Source organism: Protopterus annectens, chromosome 4.part0 (genome assembly GCF_019279795.1).
Source record: "Protopterus annectens isolate FY-2018-M chromosome 4.part0, PAN1.0, whole genome shotgun sequence".
Taxonomy (NCBI): domain Eukaryota; kingdom Metazoa; phylum Chordata; order Ceratodontiformes; family Protopteridae; genus Protopterus; species Protopterus annectens.
In genome coordinates this window covers 668,664,375-668,687,953 of record NC_056733.1, presented here as the reverse complement: position 1 = coordinate 668,687,953, position 23,579 = coordinate 668,664,375, and the positions used below count along the sequence as shown (strand labels likewise).

At 41.4% G+C, this 23,579-nt stretch overlaps 1 protein-coding gene across 1 annotated transcript in view; it reads left to right on the top strand.

Moving 5' to 3' along the window:
* CCDC63 (coiled-coil domain containing 63) overlaps positions 1 to 23,579 on the top strand; it is a 190,481-nt gene that overhangs the window by 76,682 nt on the left and 90,220 nt on the right. Inside the window, exon 4 of the mRNA XM_044069763.1 lies at positions 9,836 to 10,053. Coding sequence (XP_043925698.1) covers positions 9,836 to 10,053 — 218 coding nt within the window. The remainder of the gene's footprint in view (positions 1 to 9,835; positions 10,054 to 23,579) is intronic.

Sequence of the window (23,579 nt, the reverse complement as noted above, 5' to 3'; positions counted from 1 at the left end):
GATATTGTAAGCCATAATGTCCAAAGAATCTAAGGAAACTGAACCCCCTTGGTTCAAGAAGTGCAAAAAGTGTAACCAGAAAATGTCGTTGACTGATGATCACACTGTTTGTGTGTACTGCCTTGGCACAGTCCATTTACAGGAATCATGTGCCATCTGCCATTCATTCAGTCACAGAGTGTTGTTTGAGAGAAAAAAATCAAGCTAATATTGAGAGGTTTACTAAAGATCCACTTCTCAGAGGCAATTGAAGAAGGTCAGGCTATGTCTAAATCATCAAAATCCCTGTCTTCCAGATATGAGAATTTGGAAAAAAGGTCATCCTCTGCTAGTGCTCATTCAGATCCAACAAATAAATTAGCGAAAGAGTCATCTTTGGACCCAAAGACTGTTGGGCCTGAAAAACCTACTTCCTTGGCTCCTCCTGTAGTTTTGGTGCTGATGAAGTTTCACTTATGGAGCCGGTCCCCAGAAGTGAAGCCGGTTTCTCCAACTTTGAGATCATCCTTGCTTCAACTTGTTAGATCTCCTACTCCCACCTCTTAATCCTCCAGGAGCCTCTCTGATGATGATGTGGATTGTGTGGTGCAGGGACTATTAAGGGCACCAGCACTGACCAAACTGTTGTTGGCTGCATCCCAGAGGGATTCAGAACTGGCCAAGGCTACCCCTCCTCCATTGATTCCTCCTCCAATCCGATCTGGGGCTTCAGAGATGGAGTGTCTGCAGCTGATTGTAGTGGAACCATCGGACCCAAGACCTACACCAGGATCTTTGGGCCTGACTACTACTCTGACATCCTCAGTTCCATCTTAACTCAAGGGATCTAGGAGCCAACGTTCTCCAGTCGGATCTGGGGAGGAGAGTCGGATCGGACAGTTGTATGATCTGAACTTGCCTCACAGGGCTTCAGCGCAGGTGAGTTCAGCTCCTGCATCGGCCTTTGAGCCAACCCCCTTGGTTCCAGGGATGCCTTCTGGTTCTTTGGAGCTGGGAGCTTCCTTGGATCAGGGGCAGAGGGGCCTTCTAGGTGATGAGGAGAGTGCTGCCTCCACAGACATCTCCACTCTCAGTTGCAGACATTTTTCCCCCAAAGGCACCAGTGTCTGTCTCTGCACTGTTGCATCCACACAGACATGGAGACCCAAAGCTTCAGGATGCCCAACTGGGTGAAGCCCTCTCTTCCAAAACCTCTTCAGAATACCCTTTTGAAGAGGTCCCTCAGAAGAGACTATGCAAGAGGAAGCATTTGGACTCCCCAGAGGAGTCCATCACAACTGCTAGAGACCTCGATGAGTTAGAAGGTCTCCGATGGTTGCCCTCTGAGGATGTCTCCTTTGCAGACATCCTGGAGATTCTTAAACAGAGAGACGGATGGAAGTCAATCATCCCTTCTGAGGAGGAGTCTGTATACCTGAAGGCTTTTGTGTCTCACCATTCCGCCACTTGGTTGTCTCCACCTTTCGACAGACCTAGTTTGTCGGAGGGCATTGGAGTCTCCAGATACAGTGGAGCCTGTTCCCCGGAGGCTAAACAAATTCATAACTTCACCCATGGATAAGACGTTTCTCATGAAAGGTGTCCCAATAGATGCTATAGTGGTGGCGGACACCAATAAGGAACTTTCTGAGACGTCCTCTTCTGTCCATCCGCCGATCAAGGAGTCTCATATGATGGACAGATATGGAAAGTGCACCTTTTCTTCAGCATCCTTTGGACTCAGATCACTGAATTATCTCACCCACTTTACCAGACTTCAGAGAGATCTCCTGAAGGAGCAAGGAGATACCCTCCAAGGTTCATTAGTTAAAGGGGTATCAGAGAAGATTTCCTCTCAGCATTCCACCTTAAATTCAGTGGTCAACTCCTCCATGAGACTCATTTCTTATGCAGCTGATGGAGCGAATAGGGCAGCGGGTTCAGGAATTTCCCTAAGGAGACATTCCTGGATGCACTTGTGTGACTTTGTGGAGCCCTTTAAATCTTCTTTTGTGAATGCCTGTTTCAACGGCTCATCCCTGTTTGGGCCAAAAGTTAAAGACACACTAACCAGGTGTGAACAAGAAGGAAAAACACTCTCTGCTGTAGGAGTCCATTTTTCCCTACCTACCAGACCTTATCCTAAGGGTCAAAAGGGAGGAAAAATCTGGTTCTGAAAATCCCAGAGAGGTTTCCAAGACATACGTGGTAATTCTTTCCCTAGGGACAGGGAGGTAAGCAGTAACAGAAGACACTGGCCATGTGGGCAGAGTGGGTCCATGAAATCAGGCCAACAGGAAATCTTTCCTTGGTAAGCCCTTTCAGCTCTCCTGAAAGGAGGCCTGCCTGTCCTTCTCTGGAGGCAGTCAGGGATTGCTTATCTTTGTACCCAGAAGCCTGGCTAGAAATAACAAAAGACAAATGGGTACAAAGCATTGTATCCATAGGTTACTCCATACCCTTTTCTTTCCTCGTTCCAAACATAAAAAACATCTAGGATGTTCCACCCAGTTAGAGGGAACAGGTAACCCTAGAAATACAAACGTTGCTAAATAAAAGAGTTATCCAGACAGTCCCCACAGACCAAATAGGATCCTGAACTTACTCAAGGTTCTTTTTAGTTCCAAAGAAAACGGGGGACTGGAGACCCATCCTGGATCTCAGCAGACTAAACAAATCAGTAAGAAAGTCAAAGTTCCAGATGGTAACACTGCAGTCAATACTCCCTTGTCTGGGACAAGATGATTGGATTTACTCGATAGACCTCCAGGATGTGTAATACCACATAAAGAGGGACAAGTGATCCAGGAATTATTTGTGCTTTTGGCTGGAATCCAGTCACTACCAGTTTTGAGTGCTGCACTTTGGTCTCACTACAGCCCCCAGAGTGTTCAACAAGTGTATGGCAGTAGTCACGGCTAATTTGAGATGCCTAGGATTCCAAGTATTTCCATACCTGGATGACAGGCTCTTATCCACCACCTCTGAGCATCTACTATCTAAAGTGAGAGACACCACTTTACATCTCTGCTCTCACCTGGGAATCACAATAAACTACTAGAAATCTGCATTGTTGCCATCTCAGCATATTGGCTTTATAGGACCAGATCTAGACACAAGAAATATGATGGCAAAACTCCCCTCCGAAAGGGTTCAAGTCCTATGATCCCAAGTCCTAAACCTTCTTTCCAAAAGAAAAGTACAAGCAAGAACAATCCTTAAAGTACTGGGAGCCATGGCATCTACAATTACTCTAATTCCATTGGCACACCTGCACATGAGAATACTTAAGTGGATACTATTCACTCAGTGGTCCTTGCAGGAACTACCCATGTCCCACCAGATTTTGATAATGGAATCCTGCAAGAAAGACCTTTGTTGGTGGCTTTACTCCACTCATGTAATATTAGGTCGCCCCCCCCCCCAACCTTTAGCCACAGTGACCACGGACACTTCCCAGATAGGGTGGGGGGGCATTATCTGGGAAGGACAGTTCAAGGCACTTGGCAGGACCACGAGGCCCATTTGTACATCAGTGTTCTAGAGATGAGAGCAGTGCTTTTTGCATTGCAAGCATTCCAGGACTCTCTTCCACTAGGAACTATTGCAATACAGACAGACAACATGTCAGTTGTATGGTTGTTGTTGTTGGTCTTTCGGCTTTTTCCCATTTAGGGGTCACCACAGTGGAACTCCAGTCCGCTAATGGTTGGCAGTAGATTTTCATGAACGCCGAGGTGCCAGCTCGATGTTCAACCTTCAATGAAGGCACGCCCATTACGCATGTCTTTCGAACGCCCACCCAACCACGAGGAGGACATGCAGACTCCACACAGAAGGCACTCCCCACACTCCAGCCAAGAATCGAATGGGAGAACCTCTTGCTGTGAGGCAACAATGCTACCACTGCACCACTGCGGATTATGTCAGTTGTATGGTACATAAACAAACAAGGAGGAACCAGATCTTAACCTCTTTGTCAGGAGGCCTTGAGAGTATGGCACTGGGCAACCTCCTCCCAGCGCTTTCTGATAGCAGTGCACATCCCGGGGAAATCCAATGTGATTGCAAACAAACTCAGCAGAGTGATTCTGATACTTCACAAGTGGTCTCTAAAACAGGAAGTGGTGGAAGAGATTTTCCACAAGTAGAGCCAGCCTTGCTGCAACCTTTTTGCCACATCCATAAATACCAAATGCAGCAGCTACTTTACCCTGATTCCCCCCTCTGCGGGAGTCACCAAGGGATGCACTTGTTCATGATTGGCCCTCAGGTCTCCTTTATGCCTTTCCTACCTTTCCCTTGTTTCCAAAGGTTCTTCCAAAAGCCAGTAACTTGGGAAGGAACTTAATACTTGTTGTCCCATACTGGCCTTGTCAAATCTGGTTCCCCTTCCTGTGGCCACATCTCCAGGAGGAGCCGTGGATTCTGGACCCAGTTCCTGACCTCCTGACCCATGCTTCAGGGAGGTTCCACCCCTCCCTCCAAACCCTCAAGTTGACAACTTGGCTGCTCCAATTTCCAACCATAGCCAGGCTCCCTAACCTTTCTATGTCAGTAAAGTATATTTTGATCTCGTCCCATAAAGCTTCAATAAGAAGGTTGTATAAAAGCAAATGGAAGAGATTCTCTTCTTGGATCCTGAATAATCACATTGACCCCTTTTCTGCCCCAATAGCTTCAGTTCTTGAATTTTTGGCAACGCTGTTTAATGAAGGAGCAGCTGCAGCTACTATTCAGGTCCAGCTGGCTGCCATATCTAATTTTCATTTGGTAGAATCAGGCCATAATGTTATGTCCCACAGACTTTGCAAAACCTTTCTGAAAGGTACTCTTCTATTAAGACAACCAATTAAAGTCCCTCCACCACCATGGGACTTACATTTTGTTTTGTCATGTTTGATCTTTCCTCCTTTTGAGTTGGCATCATCCTGCAACCTCAAGTATCTTACTTGGAAAATGATTCTCTTGATAGCTGTTACCTCTTCAAGAAGAGTTTCAAAACTACAACCACAGTCCATAAAGCCCCCCCATATGCTTTTCCACAAAGATAGCGTATACCTATGAATGAACCCATCCTTTTTACCCAAAGTATGTTCAGAATTTAACCTGAATCAGTCCATAGAATTACCTGTTTTTTTCCCTAATTATGGCAACAAAGCAGAATATATGCGGCACCAACTGGATGTACATAGGAAATTACGTTTCAACATACATAGAACAAGGGATTTCTGAAAATCAGACCAGTTATTTGCATCTTTTTCAGACTCAAGAAAGGGTGTTCCTGTGTCAAAAGTCACACTTTCAAAGTGGCTATCAGATTGTATTACCTTTATTTACTAATCAAAAAACAAAGAACTTTCTCATAAAGTGAATGGTCATTTTACGAGAGCTGTTGCAACCTCTTCTGTCTTTAGAGCCAGATTACCTATTGACATCATTTGTGCTGCTGCAACATGGGCAAGGCCTCATACCTTTATCACTCTTTACAAAGTGGATTTGGTCTCCAGGAACCTTTTGGGTCCACTGTTCTGAAGAATATTTTCCCTTGAGCACCCAAGAAAGATAGTGCTAGGGACGCTGTCCCAACCAGTAGAGAATGAAGGTGAGATAGGACAACATCACATAAAGAAGTTATGTACTCACCATAATGTTCCATGTGTGTTGTCCATCTCACCTTCATTCTTACATCTCACCCTCCTGCTCCCAGGCTTTTGCTCCTGGAGGACCGAGCTGGTAAAAATTGGCTATTAATGTCCTTGACCTTCTTCATTGATCTATCACTTATTCAATGACCTTTAAGTAGCGTTATCTGCAAACAAGATCTGGGGAACTCTCCAAGAGCATCATGGGATAGGGTTTAGCCATGAGCTATTGGAAGAACTCAAGCTTTGTATTAGGCCGAGTCGGAACTGAAGATTGGTTCCTAACTCAACCAGTAAAAAATGAAGGCAAGATGGAGAACACACATGGAATGTTATGGTGAGTAGATAACTTCTTTTTTTCTGTATGTCAAAACTGAACTACAGTGAAAAAAAGATTGCAAAGGGAAAACAAAGACTTTTCTTTCACAGTTAGAAATATCTGGGAAAAAAACCCTAATACCACAGACAGACCTAATTCACTTGAATAGTGATTCTCTTAGTGAAAGGATTTTTGGTAAGGTAATGTGTGAAGCTGGAGTTTGGGGGATTGTCAAGGTAAGAGTTAGGGTTAGCACACATAAGTAAGGTGGGAAAAGGGGGGCAAATATTACTCTTTGGCCTCATACCCTCTATCTGCTTCATCCTTTTGTTCCTGCTCGGTACTTCAGGTGCATAACAGATGTACATTGGGACTGAATGATGAGGGCTTTTCTGAAGCACAGATTGATATGGGTGCCATCCCACCCCTTCAGTTTTTAAGACAGATTGTTTTTGTCTGCAGTCACCATTACTTGCTCTTTCCCTGGTGTTTTGGCACTGTTGGTTTTGGAACTGAGAAATCAGCTGGAGTCTTTGTGTTCAGCATTGACTGGTACTTCCACTTCAGCATCAGCACTTCACTCGATAGTGTGGCCTTCTTCGTTGATAGAATACACAGAATCTACAATCCTGGTCACTCCTAAAATTACTATAACTCAAGTTCTTTCACCCTTCTCAAAAGCTAAGAACACCTCATTAATAGGTCTTAATAACATACCAGGCTGACTAATTATCAGTACTAAAACAGCCTATCTGAAGTACTACTTAACCTAGTTTAATCTAATCTAAGCCACTCTACTGGTTATATTCCTGAAGCCTGAAAAACGAGTATTTAATACTGTTAGCCATGCTTGGCGAACCATGGACCCTGATAACTATAGACCCATTAGTCTCAGTAGCCTCACATGTAAAGCTGTGGAGACTGCTCAGTGTAATATCTTGTGCACCATCCTCAGACCCAACTCATTTGGTACCATTCATGGAGTCAGAGTCCTCGTCCTTTAATGCAATGGATCCGATCTCCATCGGGGACATTTCAAGCTGTCTGTGTTAGGGCTTCCTTCCTTTGTGGTGTTACTTCCATGTTGATGGTGACAGACATAGCACCTGGTCAGGGACGTATGATAGCAATAAACTTGGGGTCAGCCTTTGAACTATGGAGAGAATTATTTCATCAACTTTGAGAGTGCATACAGAGCCCCCACTGATATCAACTCCAGTCACTGGCATGCAGCAACTGGTCCTTTAGACCACTCATCAGATGTCCCTGGGGTAGAGCAGGAAAGAAAGCATCAAAGAACCTGTCCAGGATCATGAGCCTTCTGGGGATTCAGACCAGCCCCCTATGCATATTCCCAGGGAAAAGGACATGCAAAAGGAAGCACATTAATCCCCATATGCAGGCATTAACTTCTGACATAAACTTTAATGATCAGGAATGTTCCTCCAAATCCCCTACAGAAGCTTTCACCTTTGGCAAAATCCATGAATTAATATGCTAGAGGGAATCTCGCCCCCCCCCCCCCATTATGAGGAGGTGTCATTTGAGGTTTATCATTCTGCACTTGCTGCCTCCTGGGTGGTCCCTTCCGCTGACCATGTCATAGATTTGGCTGACAGTAGGGCATAGTAGGAACCAGACTCCAATGAGACTATCCCCAGGAAGCTGGACAGAATACTTCATCCATCCCAAAGACAGGCAGAACTGGTCCATGGGCCCTTTGTTGAATTGTATTTTTCCCACTATCTTTCTTTCTCTCTCTCTCTCTATATATATATGTATATATATATATATATATATATATATATATATATATATATATATATATATATATATATAAGGTACCCACAGACACCAGCACTCATCAACAAGTGCATATATATAGGACTAAACCAGCATTTTGGTGTTTGCTACCAGCTCAAAGATTAACTCCATCTCAATTCATTCTTTTCTATGAAGCTCTCCAATGCAAACATATTGATACAGTTCCACTTTCAGATACTACAGCTTCTGTCCTGACATTTCATTCTTGTCGACACCCAACATGAATCATCTAAAGAATTAATTAAATCGTATTTTAGTTTGCTGCTATTAACTCTGCCATTTTGTTTTGTACAGGAATATGAAAACATAAGAAGGAGTAGTCTCCAAGCACAGCTGGAGCATAGTGTCCCATTCATCACTTACAGCTCTCTCTGTGACCAGAAGGATCTTCAAATCCTTTCATATTGAATCTGCGGATTCATTGTAATTCCCAAAAGCTGAACACCACTCTTCTTCTCTTTGTCATACAAAACTGACTTTCAGTTAAAGAGAGACTGGATTTTATTCTTTCTCTTTTACATACAATTACCATATTTCACATTTCATGATGTCATCTCAACTCATCTCGTTTGGCTTCCTAGCTTCACTCATCTGTTTTCTGTTACTGTTTTCATTCACTAACGAATATTCCCCTCTAGCACCAATCCCCCCCTTATTCTCTTTCATCTTCTATGTATTTTCTGTCCTCGGCCCTAAATTCTGGAATACACTACCTATAGACATTAGAAATATCCCAGTGCCTCAAAAGTTTGTTGCAAACTAAAAGGATTACTAAAAGACAAATTTTGCTGCTGTGTTCCTTTAAGCCTGCTGCATCATAACTTCCATACTTCTGCCCTTCTAACCCTAATTTCTCTCAAACTCTCTCTCTCTCTTTAACACACACACACACACACACACACACACACACACACACACACACACACACACACACACACCTTTCATTCTGCCATTTGTTTCTATTACACGCCTACCACTCATTGCCATTTACATATTATTGCTGTGCCTTTATTAGCCTTCACTCTAACTGTTCAGTTATTGATCTACTTTGAATATGCAGTTTAATTTTCTTTCAGTGTTTGCTATTTAATTTAATTTTTAATATAATTTTTTAAATGTTTTCCATGTTTGCTACTGCACTCACCAAATGTTTCAAAATTTAGCTCTGTTAATGTCTGTTTTGCCATTTGTCACTTGCTTTGTATCTGACTTTGAGTTTTGATTATTCATTTAGTTATATCTTTATTTTGTATCCGTACTCATAACTGAAATGGGTCATCTCTGCACGCACCCACTACTCAAATTAATAACAAGTAAATAAACAATATCATGTGACACGCTCCCCACATAACTTTCTATTTCGGTTTTGCGATTGTACCAGCCTTGTAGGAAGGATGCTAATCATGGGCTGATTTGGTCTCAGTACTGCTTCTCTAAGTATAGCAGGTCTGCCACAGAGCAGAGGTCTGCTGACATCTGCCACCTTTGAGAACTTTCCTAGTTGGTCACTTTGCAACTTTGAATGGGTACTAAGGCAGATTCACTCTGGGGAGGTGTATTTGGTAACTTCCCAGATGGCAGATCATAGCACTACCCATGATAATATATGTGACATACCTGCCTTGTGTTTCATCAGCATAAGGTTTCTAAATATTATACTCCCTTTTTTTCATTTGTGATTCCTTTTTATGGAATGCAGAGCCCACATGTGAATTATATACAGTATATTCCACTGTTAAATGTTTTCCTTTAGTCCAAGCAAACATTGAATCATTTCTTTTAATATTTTAATATACGTGTAGTACTCTTGTACAGGTCTGTCTGTATTATATAATATATATATATATATATATATATATATATATATATATATATATATATATATTATTTATTTTTTTTGTGTGTGTGTGTGTATATGTATTTTGCCTTATAATAGGCATCCTATTTCTTTTCTGCAGGCTTAATACAGACATTTTAATGACAATACAAAATGAATGAACAAATGAGACATTCAAACCAGCTGAAAGTGAAGTATTTGTTAACTAGTCTACCCTAATTATTCCTGCAGGTGCAGACAGTAAAGCTAAGGACAGGGATGATGAAGAAACTCTGGAGAATTATCAGGGGATTCTCACAGAAATGGCTAAACTGACAGGCCATAAGGATGCTGATGATTTTATAAACAAGCTCATTGAGAAGGAACAGGAAATTTTTGCTGGTTTCAGCTATATAAATGAACTTAACAGTGAGGTGAAGGATTTGTATCATGAAGTAGAACGCTTGGAGGTTTGTATTTAATATTTTACAGCATGTTTAATGAATTAAATGTTGCAGCCCTGCTGTAAACCAAGTAATGAGATGTTTGCATGGGTAATGTTTTTGTTTTACATTTACTGGGGAAAAAACAAGGCTTTGTTTCCCAGGGGTGGCCAAGTTGGAGAAACACTATCTCCTACAAAAAAAAAATATTCATAAGGTCTCACCAAATCACACAGGATTCAATGTTTATTCCAGATTCTTTTTAAACCCCAAGAAAAGAAAGGACAGCAGAGCGGTTCTAAGCCTCAGTGGCCTAAATCAGTACATAAGGAAAACCAAACTCCAGATGGTCCGGGTGCAGTCAGTCTTCATTGTCTGTAGGAACATGTAAGAGGATGAATGTTGTATACATTGCTATATGTCAGAAATTTGTGTCATTTTATGTGGGAAAAGCTGAAAGATAGGATTAGTAGCCAGTTGTCTGATATAAGAAGGAAAGCTAAAACAAATGTGTTAAACATGCTATGGCAGAAGGTAATACATATTTTTTTAGCTTTGCTATTCTTCAAATAATAAAAGAATCTGCTAAAGGAGGTGATGTTAGTAACAAAACTGAAGTCTGTGTGAGAAAATCGATAAATACTCTTAAATCTGACCAGAAGCCAGGTCTAAATGGAATATATCATTTGAAACCTATCTTAAAATCACATCCTCTAAGATAATTGTATATTTCCCTTTAAGGATTAGTTTAATTGTTTTAATGATGTCACACTGAGTTTATTTAAAGGCTTGGACTGAAATTTTATTTGACTTTAACCTGATGAAGCAGGAAGTGTGAAAGTATCTAAGCTTTTGGGTTTGGACGTTTTTATTAACTATATAACTACAGTTGTACTCTTGAAGTTCTTTTGAGCCATTTTTTCTTGGATTTTGTGCATCAAGACCTTGTGTCTAATATGCCTGTTAACCATTTGCATCATGTGCTATAAAAAGAAACTCTATAGTACTTCTCACTCATTCATAACTTAATGGAAAGGCATATTTTGTCATCAATTGCATTTATTTCCCCATCATCTATACCATCAAATGGTTTGGTCACCACTATATTGACTAAGACACCTTCTACCATTTTGTCTGTGAGGTCTCTGTATTCCTGTATTGATCACTAACATTCTGTAACATCATTTTCCTTCCATCCCTCAGCTCCTCCTGTACTCACTTCTCCAGACTTGATGATTCTTAACAGCAATGCATTTTCTAAGGCATTATGAATAGAGTCCAGCAAAGAAACATATCTTCAGTTTTGAATTTTTGACCTGATCCCTTTTCCAAGTAAATGTAATCACCCTTTATATAAAAATAAACATAACCACCTCTCTTTTCCCCAGGTCCCTCACATTGTATTGTAGAATGCTTTCCCGGGTGTTTTACAGTAGGCACAACACTTTCCCTAAAAGATCCATCATCTGTATGTTTTGATGTAGTTGTAAAATACATTGAAAGGTACCTTGGCAACCATGACTTGTGACTGAAACTTTTCTAGTTGGATATCTGATGGCCAGGCTCCCTTGTGCAGTTGCTGTCACTGGGGAGACTCACAATAGCTGTAGGAGTCATTCACTCTGCATGGAATCAATGACTGACTTGAGTGAGTGAGACCATGAGGGTGAGATGACAATTAGTTACCTGAAAAGAAAAAAGTTCATGAATTATGCCTAGGCTGAATTATGCAGTTTATGCCCACTGGCCATTTAGATGTTCTTTGTTTTCTATGAAAATCCTATGCTGATCTTTAATAAAAGTGCTCTGTAACTTATGATTAGCTGGTACTGACGTGTAGATTTTTTTGTGATGATGCTCTGCCAATTGTATTTCAGTTACTCCTTCAGTAAAGTGGACTTTTTTTCTGAACCTATTATCATCTGGTATTTCTGTTATATTTATTTATTTATTTTTATTTTATTTATTTTACATTTGTTAACCGGGAGTGTCTGACTGGGCCGAGGCCCATTTTCAGTGGAGGCCCATGGAGAAAAACATCACTACAAAATACATTTACAGTAATAATAGAACAAATTACATAATAGTTACAATTAAGTAATGTACAGTAAAATATAAGCTTTCTTGTATAAAGTAAAAGTACGGGACATTTAGTACACATTAGATTACATTTCTTATAATATAAAAGTAACAGTTGGAATATACAGTTAAAAATGCAGGGGTAGTATTCCAGGGAGTAATCAAAGCAAAAAAGAGATTTGAGTTGTGAGAAAAAAAGAGATTGTCAGCCTGGATATGCCCTCAGAAATCCATGTCCATCTTTGTGAAACTTCCAATGTGTGACTCCATAGGCTTCTATTATAAATAAAGTCCACCTGTGAGGATCTGCTTAGCTGTCTTCAGTATAGTGAAATGCACTGATCTGCCTTCTTTAGATTAGATGTCTTCAGTATAGTGAAATGCAGTGATTTGTTTTCTTTAATTCTCTAATCCATGACACTCTATATAATTCCTTCAATATTCCTATAAATAATTTCACTTTCCACCATTCTAAATGCTTTAGAAACACCCACCCAGAACTTTACCTTTTGTCATATAAGCTACTCTCTCTACCTCTTCCATTGTAATATCCTTATCTGTCATCTTTCAGAGTAATTTACAGCCCACCGCAAGCTCCTTTGTTTCATCTGAACACCAAAATACCATGTAACTTATGGTTGGTTGGTGATGAAGTGTTGACTTTTTTGTGAGGATGTTAGATGCTAACTATATTTCAGTTGCTCCTTCAGTAAAGTGGACTCTTTCCCTGAACCTGTCATTGTCTGGTATTTCTGTTATATACCCTCAGAAATCCGTGTCCATCTTTGTGAAACTTCCAATGTGTGAATCCACAGGCTTCCATTATAAATACAGCCCACCTGTGAGGATCTGCTTAGCTGTCTTCAGTATAGCGAAATGCAATGATCTGCCTTCTTTAGTTTAGATGTCTTAAATGTAGTGAAATGCCATGATTTTCTTTCTTCAATGTTCTAATCCATGACACCTCTCTATACCATTCCTTCAACACTCCTATAAATAATTTCAATTTCTGCCATTCTAAATGCTTTAGAAACACTCACCTGGATCTCCACCTTTTGTCATGTAAGCTACTTTATCTACCTCTTCCATTGTAATATCCTTATCTGTCATCTGTTAGGCTAATTTATAGCCCACCATAACATTCTCTGTTTCATCTGAACACTCTGACTTTTATCTGGGCCTACCTCAAATTGTCGATGTACCAGATAATCGAATCTCATTTCATCAACACCACTTTATTGAATCTTCACTTATTCAAACTCCCAGAACAGGGGCTCTTCACCCAGGGTAAGCAACCACTTGACCACCAGGACAAAACAACAAACACCTTTGTAAGTGAGCACAAACAGTCTGCTGCCAAGAGACACTGAACTCATGCCTAGTAATTCTGTCCATCTTTCACATTTGCTAAATGAACTTGAAAGTCAGAGGTTACCTGTCTATAGTTTGCTACAGTTAGTCATACTAATAGAACTGGTTATCTGTTAAACAGTGTTTTTATGTTCTTTGTCAGTTCAAACTTTAGATTTTATTTATCTTGTACAATAGTATGTTTGTAAATTTAATTTTAAACTGTGTTACTCAATTTCGTTAAGTAAAGGATTCATTAATCTATCTCAGAAAACTTAGGTTAACTACTTATTGATGCATATAAGTGTAATTACACAAAACTGATGAATTATAATTGTTAGTGACTCCCTTTTGAGGAGTTTGGCTGCTTAGATATAACTACTGTAAGTAAACAGTATGGTTGGCTCAAGAATGTACTGTAATTGTGACCTTGTATGTTGGTGTGTCAGACTTGTCCGGCTAGGGGCAGTATGTTACCATAAAGGAAGGAAGGACAGAGTAGTAGCACTAAAAATTGTATTATTATCCAATCCTGGATATTGATGTGTGTGTGTATGTGTGTGTGTGTGTGTGTGTGTGTGTGTGTGTGTGTGTATGTGTGTGTGTGTGTGTGTGTGTGTGTGTGTGTGTGTGTGTGTGTGTGTGTGTGTGTCTGTCTGTCTATGACTATGCCTGCAACTATAAAAAACAAAATAGTTCTAGCCAAGATACAGTTACTGTTGATAAAATAACAGTGAAAGGCAGCAGAATTGAGAGCAAGGTGAATAAATTCCTGGGAAGCAATTGTTTGTAACTTTGCTCTTTAGTTGCTGTTAAGACTGAACACATTGTACATACATATATTGATGTCAGCACTATGATTTCTATGGTCCTCCTAGACATATTATTTGCTGAAAATTGTGTGGATTTTGTAAACTTGACTTGTATAAAGCAGTAGTGTCACCAACATATATATGTACCTTGCAGCCTTAAGATAAATAGTACACATTGCACAGTGGTTATTGTATATATTTTTTAAACAAAGTAAGTTAGGTAATATTTTTTAAACAAAGTAAGTTAGGTAATAGGAAAAATGAGCTTTGAAGAGGATGGCAAAATATCTATGGTACAACTGATTTAAAGTGGCTTGTCACAGTTTTTTTAAGTGTTCTAGTTTTGTTTTGCGTGCGATGCAATAGCAGTATTACTTACCGTAATGGTAACTGTTATATGTGTTTTATTTGGTGGGATTATTTATTTCCTAGTTTAAACTCCTAAGGCAGAGCTTCTGGTGGCATTTTGAATCGTATTTTTCTGTGAAAGTCTGCTCCACAGAAAATGTCATGTTAAGTCACAGTGCTAAAGTAGAAACATAGGGTCTATATTATATGAACAAAAGTTCATAATATCGAATGCTCTAAAGAAAATGCCGGACCTCAAACTCCTTATTGTGGGGATCTGTGCCTCCACACCCACCACTAAGTATATATACCAACTCTAAGATTGCAATACAGTGAGGAAAGGGCAAATATTCTGACCTTCACTGTGTTGTGATCCCACAAGAAGACCTTCGAGATCTGGCATTTTTCGCTCTTTAGAGCGTTAGATATTATGATCTTTCGTTCATATAATATAGACACGAAACATAGTAGTGTGGCAGGATTTTTTCAGAGACTTGCTCATATTTTTTTCTCTGGATTTCAAAAGTGACAGGAGGATAAAGACAATGTAAATGCATTTGCATTCAGCTTTTAATCTAATCAGTATTGCACTGATTGTTTTACTGTTTTGTACCACAGTAATTTTCAAGGAGTTAATATTAAATTTGTGCAATGGAGAAATGGATTGTATCTGTGTTTAACGTCATGGTTGTATAGTTCGTTTTTAAAATGGCAGTAATTGTGTGTTTTGTTTATGTGGAAATAGTTACTTATGTTGTATTATTTGTAGGTATTTAAATCAAGGTAATGATGTTACTTGTACTATGCATATCTCTAAGCTATCCACAATATTGCAAAATGTCCCTGACTGAGTTTTCAATCACACATGTAGAACTTTAACACAATACAGCTGCATATTTCACACTTTATTTCCATGTGCAAACCACAGTCTATCTCCATGATCTACTCCCAGCATTATTATCATTTTCTCTTGTATCACCCTCCATATAGTTTCAGGAATAAGCCTATATTCCCTCTTAAAATGCACTACATATCTGTCATGCAGTTCCATACTACATTTGCAACAGAAATAAAAAAAAAAAACAGCTTACCATACAGAAGAATTTATGTAATGCACCAAATTGTACATCCTTGACAAAGAACAAATGTGTGTGTGTGTGTGTGTGTGTGTGTGTGTGTGTGTGTGTGTGTGTGTGTGTGTGTGTGTGTGTGTGTGTGTGTGTGTGTCCATGTGTGTGTGTGTGTGTGTGTGTGGGTGGGGAGGGTGCACACAAGTGTATCTGTGTGTGTGTGTGTGTGTGTGTGTGTGTGTGTGTGTGTGTGTGTGTGTGTGTGTGTGTGTGTGTTTGTGTGTGTGTGTCTCTATGACAATGTGTGAGGCACAGCTTCTGTAAGAATCATTACAATACTCATTCCTAATTTCACATCCATAGATAATTTTCAGATAAATAAATACCATTTATTAATTTATTCCCTGTATACCAAACAAAAACACTTCACTCATACACATACCATTGCTACTCTCTCACTCTCTCTCTCTCTCTCTCTCTCTATATATATATATATGAAAAAAACACTTTCCTTCTTTTTATTTAATTTACAGATATTGTGTGCAGGATGTCTGAAAAAGGTCCTTTGGGATTTAAGAAGTGCAAAATTGCAGGCACAAATTGCCCTTCTCTGATGTCCACACTTAGGTTCATAGGTTCATAGGTAGGTACTAGGCTATCAGCCCAAGGGCCTACGTAAGCCTAGCCAGCAAGGTTCCGTAGCTTATGCCACCCAAGAAAGTTATTTTCCCGTGCCACTGTCGAACAGAGACACAGAAGTGATCCCTGGGGTGTATTTCCTATTTCCCATCCACTCATCAAGATTTTTCTTAAGAGTGCTAATGAAGAACTTTGCTTGACATAGATGGGTAGCTTGTTCCAGAGTATAGGAAGTCTCTGGGACAGGAATTTATCCCTCCAGCATGTCCTGCTTATTGTGGTGACTAGGTTTAGGTCCCTAGAGCATGTAGCTAGGAGGGATTGGGATTTCTTTAGGTGTAGCATGTCCAACAGCTCTGGGTTTGACATAGCTTTATATATTAGGCAGAGATCACCTCGGAGTAGGTGATACGCTATGGAGTAAAGCTGGAGTTTTTTGAGGCAGTCAGTGTAGGGCATTTGTTTGAGGCCAGTAATCCTCTTTGTGAGGTACTTCTGTGGCCTTTCCAGCTACTGCAGATGTCTTGTGAGGTACATTCCAAAAGGGACATTGTACTCTGTAATGGGTCTAATGAGTGACGAGTAGAGGTGAACAATGACCTCTTTTTTTCCTGGATGAGAACCGTTTTATTATGAGGTGTGCCACATAGAAGGACTTCCTGACTACTGTGACGATGTGACTATCAAAGGAGAGACTACAGTCCACCTGGGTCCCAAGGTCTCTTATTACGCATTCGGTGTTAAGATTGCTGCCTATGTGGTAGTTCATGGGTACAGAGTTTTTACCAAAGGGGATGACACTGCACATTTTGGCACTGAGCTTGAGGCCATGGCTCTGACACCAGGCATCTGTCTCAGTGAGGCCCTTCTGCAGGATGTCCATATCATTTGGGGACTTGACTATGGCTCCTAGTTTGCAGTCATCTGCGAACTTCATTAGCCAGAGGCCTTCTGTGTTAGCCTGTACTTCAGAGAAGTAGATACCAAACAGGAGAGGTACCAGGACGGAACCCTGTGGTACTTCACTTGCCACTGCTTTGAGGTCAGATTTGGAGTCTGCAACATTTACAGTGTGGGTTCTGTCAGTGAGCCAGTTGGCAACCCATCTTGTGATGTAGGGATTTATACCTAGTTTAGTGAGTTTAGCTATAATTCCAGAATGGGGGATGGTGTTGAAAGCCTTGGAGAGGTAAAGATAGGCTGTGTGAACCACCTTACCCTCATCTACGGTTTTGGTGACTGCCTCAAAGAAGTCAATCAGGTTCAGGAGGCATAATCTGCCTTTCACAAACTCGAACTGGGTGGGATAGAGAGTTCTTAGGTTACCAATGTCTTTGTTTATGAGTTCCATGATGTTACGTTCCATGGCCTTGCAGACCAGGCTCGTCAGGCTAATAGGTCGATAGTTCCAGGATCAGTGGTGGCTCCCCCTTTGTGAAGTGGGATAACTGTTGCTGTGTGCCATTCAGTGGGCACAAGGCCTGATGTGAGGCTATTATTGAACATGGTGCTTAAGTGGGGAGCCAGTTCATTCTGAAGTTCGTGTAAAACACAGCCTGGCATGTTGTCCGGTCTCATGGATGCTGTGTTTTTGGCTTTAGAGAGTGCAGCTTTTACCTGCGTAGTTGTGATTACAGGGACTCTGCATTCTTCCTGTATAGATATGGGCCCTTTAGGGGGTGAGAGGGGGGTAAAGTTAGCACTGAACCTATTTGCCAGGATGTTGGCAATATCAGTTGGTTCTGTAATTTTTGTGCCTTTGTGCTGTAACTCAGAGCAGATCTGGGTGTTGCCATCTAGATTCTTGACATAGCTATAGAATGCTTTGTGGTTGTCCTTGTATTTAGTGGTGATTTTGTTTTCATAGCTAGCTTTGGTGGATCTTATAAGGGATCTCAGCTTCTTACTGAGGCTGACCATGGAGCTCCTCCACTCATGGGATTTTACTCTCTTGTGCAACTGTTTCTTCCTTCTGTTGTACAGTTTGTTTATGGCAGGGGACCACCAGATTGGCTTCCTTTTTTGTGTGCATTGTTGGGTGTCAGACCACCTACAGGTTGATTGTGCTGTTTGTAAAAATTTTAATCCATGTGCTATTCACCATCATCATCTTCTTTTGGCTGTTCCCGTTAGGGGTCGCCACAGCGGATCATCTGTTTCCATTTTTTCCTGTCCTCTGCATCATGCTCTTTCACACCAACCGCCTGCATGTCCTCTCTCACCACATCCATAAGATTATATTGAAGGGTTTATTTTCTACTTCCTTCTGAGAAGCTATTGCTGGGGCTCAATCCCCCAAACCAAAATCAAAGGAGCCTTCCACTAAATCTCCTAAACCTTCTAGGTCATTGACTCCATCTTCCTCGGAGTCACCTAAAAAGAAGCATAAATTGGATCGGAAGGCTGCTGCAGTCTGACTGCCATCAGATCTGTCAAAATCCTCCTCAGACCTAAGCACTTTGGATCCGATACTATTACCCAGAACCAGATACTCACCAAGTTTGGATCCGGTACCTTCCAGAGTACCTTCTCCATTTTTGGGAGAAAGGCACTTTTAAGACCTCCTTCTCTAGCTTCCTGTCATTCTTCCAGGAGTTTCACCAAAGCTGATGTGGACAGAATGATGCTGAGATTCCACTTGGTGCAAATATAGATGGGAGTTCTCCTGGCTGCTACCCCTTCAGGTAAGGAAGCCCATCCTTCTACCACTCTGCCGATTTCAGCTCCTTCTCTGATCTGACCAATCGTTTTGGAGCCCCTGGATCTGAGCCTTCCCGGTCTGTCTGGTTTGGATACAAAGATATCCTTATCTTCAGATCCAAAGCTACCTCTGATTGCACTGGCTCAGATGTTCTTGTTGCCAGATGACTCTCAGAGCTGAAGTGCTCCTGTCAGATCTGAGGAGTTAGAATCAGCTACAAGGTTTTTGGAGCCATCCCTGCCCCTCAGAGCCTCACTGTTGGACAGCTCTGCTCTGACTTCTGCCTCAATTAGATTGCCTTCAGGGCAGAGGTAACCAATGAGTCAGAAGCCTGGCTTCTCGGCTCCATTGTCTTCCTTCTCTCCAGAGTGATCTGACTTTGAGGTAGTGAAGAGAGTGTTCTCTGCTCCAGCAGGAGGGATGGATACTACCCCCCTGGATCTTTCCTCTGGGTCCTTGATGGCTCTGTACCTTGAGCCACATCATTCTGTGTGAGAGGGACAGCCAGCTGAAAGTCTCCTGGCTACCTAGTAGGGTTTTACAATCTCTTCCAATATTTCACCATAGCATCCCACCAAGGAAATCCCTAGGAAGAGGAAGTCCAAGACAAGGCATTGGACTCCCCTCAGGAGTCAGTCACAGAGGATACTGATTTCAATGAAGGAGAATGGTCCTTGTGATCACCATCTGAAGATGTCTCATTTGGAAACATTCTTGAGATCCTTAAGTAGAGGGGTGTTTTGTCCTCTGATAACTCTTCTCCAGAGGAGCCGGCATTCCTGGAGCTGGCCCAACTACCTCCTGGGTTACTCCACCCACCGATTAGCTCATTGACTTGATCTCTAGTTGGGTGTGGAAGGAGCCTGACTTAGTTGAACCAATCCCCAAAAGACCAGATCAGATTCTGGCTGCACCTCTAGGTAGGGAACACTGGAGCAAGGGAGTGCCTGTAGATGCTATGGTTGTGGCAGTAACCTACAAGAAAGAACTTGCTGACCAAAGTCCTTCTGTCCATCCCCCTAACAGGGAGTCTAGAGCATTGGACAGATTTGGGAAGCATGTGTATGCTTCAATGAGTTTTGCCCTTAGGTCACTGAACTATCTGGCACACTTTACAAGACTACAAAGGGATTTGATAATGGAACTGTCAAAATCCCATTCAGGGACCAATATTGCCAAGAATGAGAATTCTCTGGCCTCTCATTTGTCTACCCTACAGGCTATTTCTAATTTGTCCATGAGGCTTATCTCACACACAGCTGAAGGTGCCTCAAGGACTGCTGGTCAAGGCATTTCCATTAGGAGGCATGCCTGGTTGTGCTTGTGTGATTTTGCGGAGCCCTTCAAGTCCTTGTTCATCAGTGCACCATTTGATGACTGTTTGTTGTTTGTTCCTAAAGTTAAAGACACACTCTCCAGGTGTGAAAAAGATGGAAAGGCCCTCTCTGCAATGGGCATACTTTTTTGAACTCCTCAAAGATCCTTCTCTAGGAATCAATGAGGAGGTTGAAAAATGAGGTTCAAGAAGTCCCAGGGTCCTTTCCAAGATCCTCGTGGAGATAGTTTCCCCTGGGGCAGAGGGGGGAATCTCAAATGGACAGTGCTGTCCATGTGGCAGAGGAGGACTGCAGAACCAGGGGTACAGAGATTCCTTCTCTGATAGACCCTACCAGAGCTCCTGAAAGGAGACTCGATTGTCCACCTCTGGAGGCAGTCGGGGGTAGTTTATCCCTGTACCAGAGAGCCTGGCTAGATATAACAAAAGATACATGGTGCAAAGGATTATTTCCAGAGGTTATATAATTCCCTTTTCCCTACCACCTCCACCTGCATGCAAGATTCCCGATGTTTCACCCATTCAGAGAAAAGCAGCTACACTAGAAATACAAAATCTGCTAGAAAAAAAAGAGTCATCCAAGAGGTCGCACCAGACCAGATAGAATCAAGAACTTAGTCAAAGATTCTTTTTAATGCCAAAGAAAACAGGGGACTGGAGATCATTATGGATCTCAGCAAATTGAACAAAGCAGTTTGACATACAGAGTTTCTAATGAGTATGCTTCAGTCCTTTCTGACTTTTTTTGGCAAGGATGACTGGATGTGCTTGATAGACCTTCAGGATGTGTACTATCGCATAAAGATGAACAGACATTTCAGAAGGCATTTACACTTCTAGTTGGGAACAAGTCACTACAAGTTCAGAGCATTGCCCTTTGGCTTCACCACAGCCCCATGGTGGTCACCAAATGAATGGTAGTGGTAACAGCTCACTTGAGACTGCATGGATTCCGAGTGTTTCCATGCTTAGATGACTGATTCATTACCACTCTGACCAGGCATCTGCTTATTAGAGCAAGAGAGCAGGTACTCCAGACTTGCTCACTTCTTGGGATAACCATAAATTACAACACATCTCACTTATAACCATCTCAAACACTGGAATTTATAGGAGCAGTTTTCAACACAGTTTCATTGACAGCTTCTCTTCTTTTCTCAAGAGTGAAGACTATTAGATTCCAGGTCAGAAAACTAATTTGCAGTACCACAATTTCAGCCTGTTTAATTCTCCAAGCTTTGGGGTCAATGTCAGCAGTCATTATTTTAGTTCCTCTAGCAAGATTTCATATGAGAATTCTTCAATGGATGTTACCAACACAATAGTCTATTCTTTATCAATGTATGTCAGCCCAAATGAGAATCACTCATTCATGCAAAAAATAACTTTGGTGGTTTGGTCATGGATTCAATCAGATCAAGTTCTTCAAGGCCACCCTTTCATTTTCCCTTCAGCCCAAGGCTGTACTGACCATGGACACTTCCCAGATTGGGTGGGGGGTACTTCCTGGGGAACTTGGTCCGCTGAAGAGGCCAATACACATATTGATGTCCTGGAAATGAGAGCGGTGCTCTTAGAGTTACAGGCCTTTCAATAGTCTCTCCCTTTCAGGACAATTGCAATACAGACAGACAACATGTCAGTAGTCTGATACATAAGCAAACAGGGAGGGGCCAGGTCTTACCCCTTGTGTCAATAAGCCCTCAGAGTGTGGTAATAATGGGAAATCTCTTCCAACCATTTTCTGATGGGAATGCACATTAAGTCCAGTGCTATAGCAGAAAAATTGAGCAGGTCCATTTTACTGTCTCATGAATGGGCTCTCAACATGAAAGTGACAGAAATTATTTTCCCTCAGTGGGGCCAGCCTTGCTGCAATCTTTTTGCTTCTCCCGTAAACAGCAAGTGTAGTAGTTTCCTTGCCCTGATCCCCACAACAAGGGAATCAACATGGGATGCTCTACTCCACGATTGGCCCCCTGTCTCCTCTATGTTTACCCCCCAACTCTGCTAATTCCAAAATTTCTGCAGAAAGTTGCCCAGTTGAAGAGCAAAGTCATCCTCATCATATCTTACTGGCCCTGACAGATTTGGTTCCCCTTCCTTTGGCCTTATCTGCTTTACTCACCTTGGATTCTGAATCTGATTCCAGATCTCCTGTCTCACCCAACAGGTATGGTTCATCCAGATATCTCAAACTTCAAGCTAACAGAGTGGTTTCTCCAAGTGCATTAATAGCCAGACAACCAATGCTTTCTTCCTCTGTCCATCATATACTTTTATCTTCCCATAAGGCTTCTACAAGAAAACTTTACAGGAGGAAATGGAAAAAGTTTGTTTTTTGGGCACATCAGAAACGCATTGATCCCTTCTCAGCTCCTGTACAAAGTTATGTCCTTCCATTTCACTGTTGCATTATTCATAACATTAGGGATCTCCAGCCAAGGATGGCTCCACATCCCGACAGTATACCAAAGCCTTTAGGTTGCTTTAAGGTACACCATACATCACATGCATGCTTCTTGTGTACAGTAAAGCTTAAAGGTGATGTTCAGATGTACCATCCTCAAAACTTCTTTGCCACCACTCCAAATGCCATTGTTTGATTATTGGTCTGAACACTCGTTCCATTGCTGGTTCACCTAGCAGTTACAGATAAGTGCCCCGTTGGGGTTCTTTTTTGCTTATCTTTTTTTATTGTTGCTTGTGGGGTTTCATGTCATCCAAGAAGGGTAAATGCCAGTGTAAGAGACAGATTCCCCATAAAGACCACCATAACCAGTGTCTCTTTTGCTTACATGCCTCTCATGACCATACGTCCTGTTCCATTTGTCAGGCTTTTGCACCAAAAATAATTCATAACAGCAGTTAGAGTTCAGTTAATAGCAACTTCCAGTTTTCATATTGGGTTTGAAAATTCTTCCTTGGCTTCATCTAAACTTTGTAAGGCTTTTTTGAGAGGCAATCTGCTGCTGAGACCTCCCTATAAAGACCTTACTTCATCATGGGATTTAAATCTGATACTGCAGGCCTTAATTAATTCCCCTTTTGAACCGACAGCAAAATGTGATCTTAAAATTCTGACCTGGAAAACTACTTTTCTAGTGGCTATTACCTTCGCTAGAAGAATTTCAGAACTTCAAGCATTGCCCTTTAAACCTCCCTACTTGACTTTTCGAAGGCTGGAGTTTCATTATGTACCAACCCTTCTTTCCTTC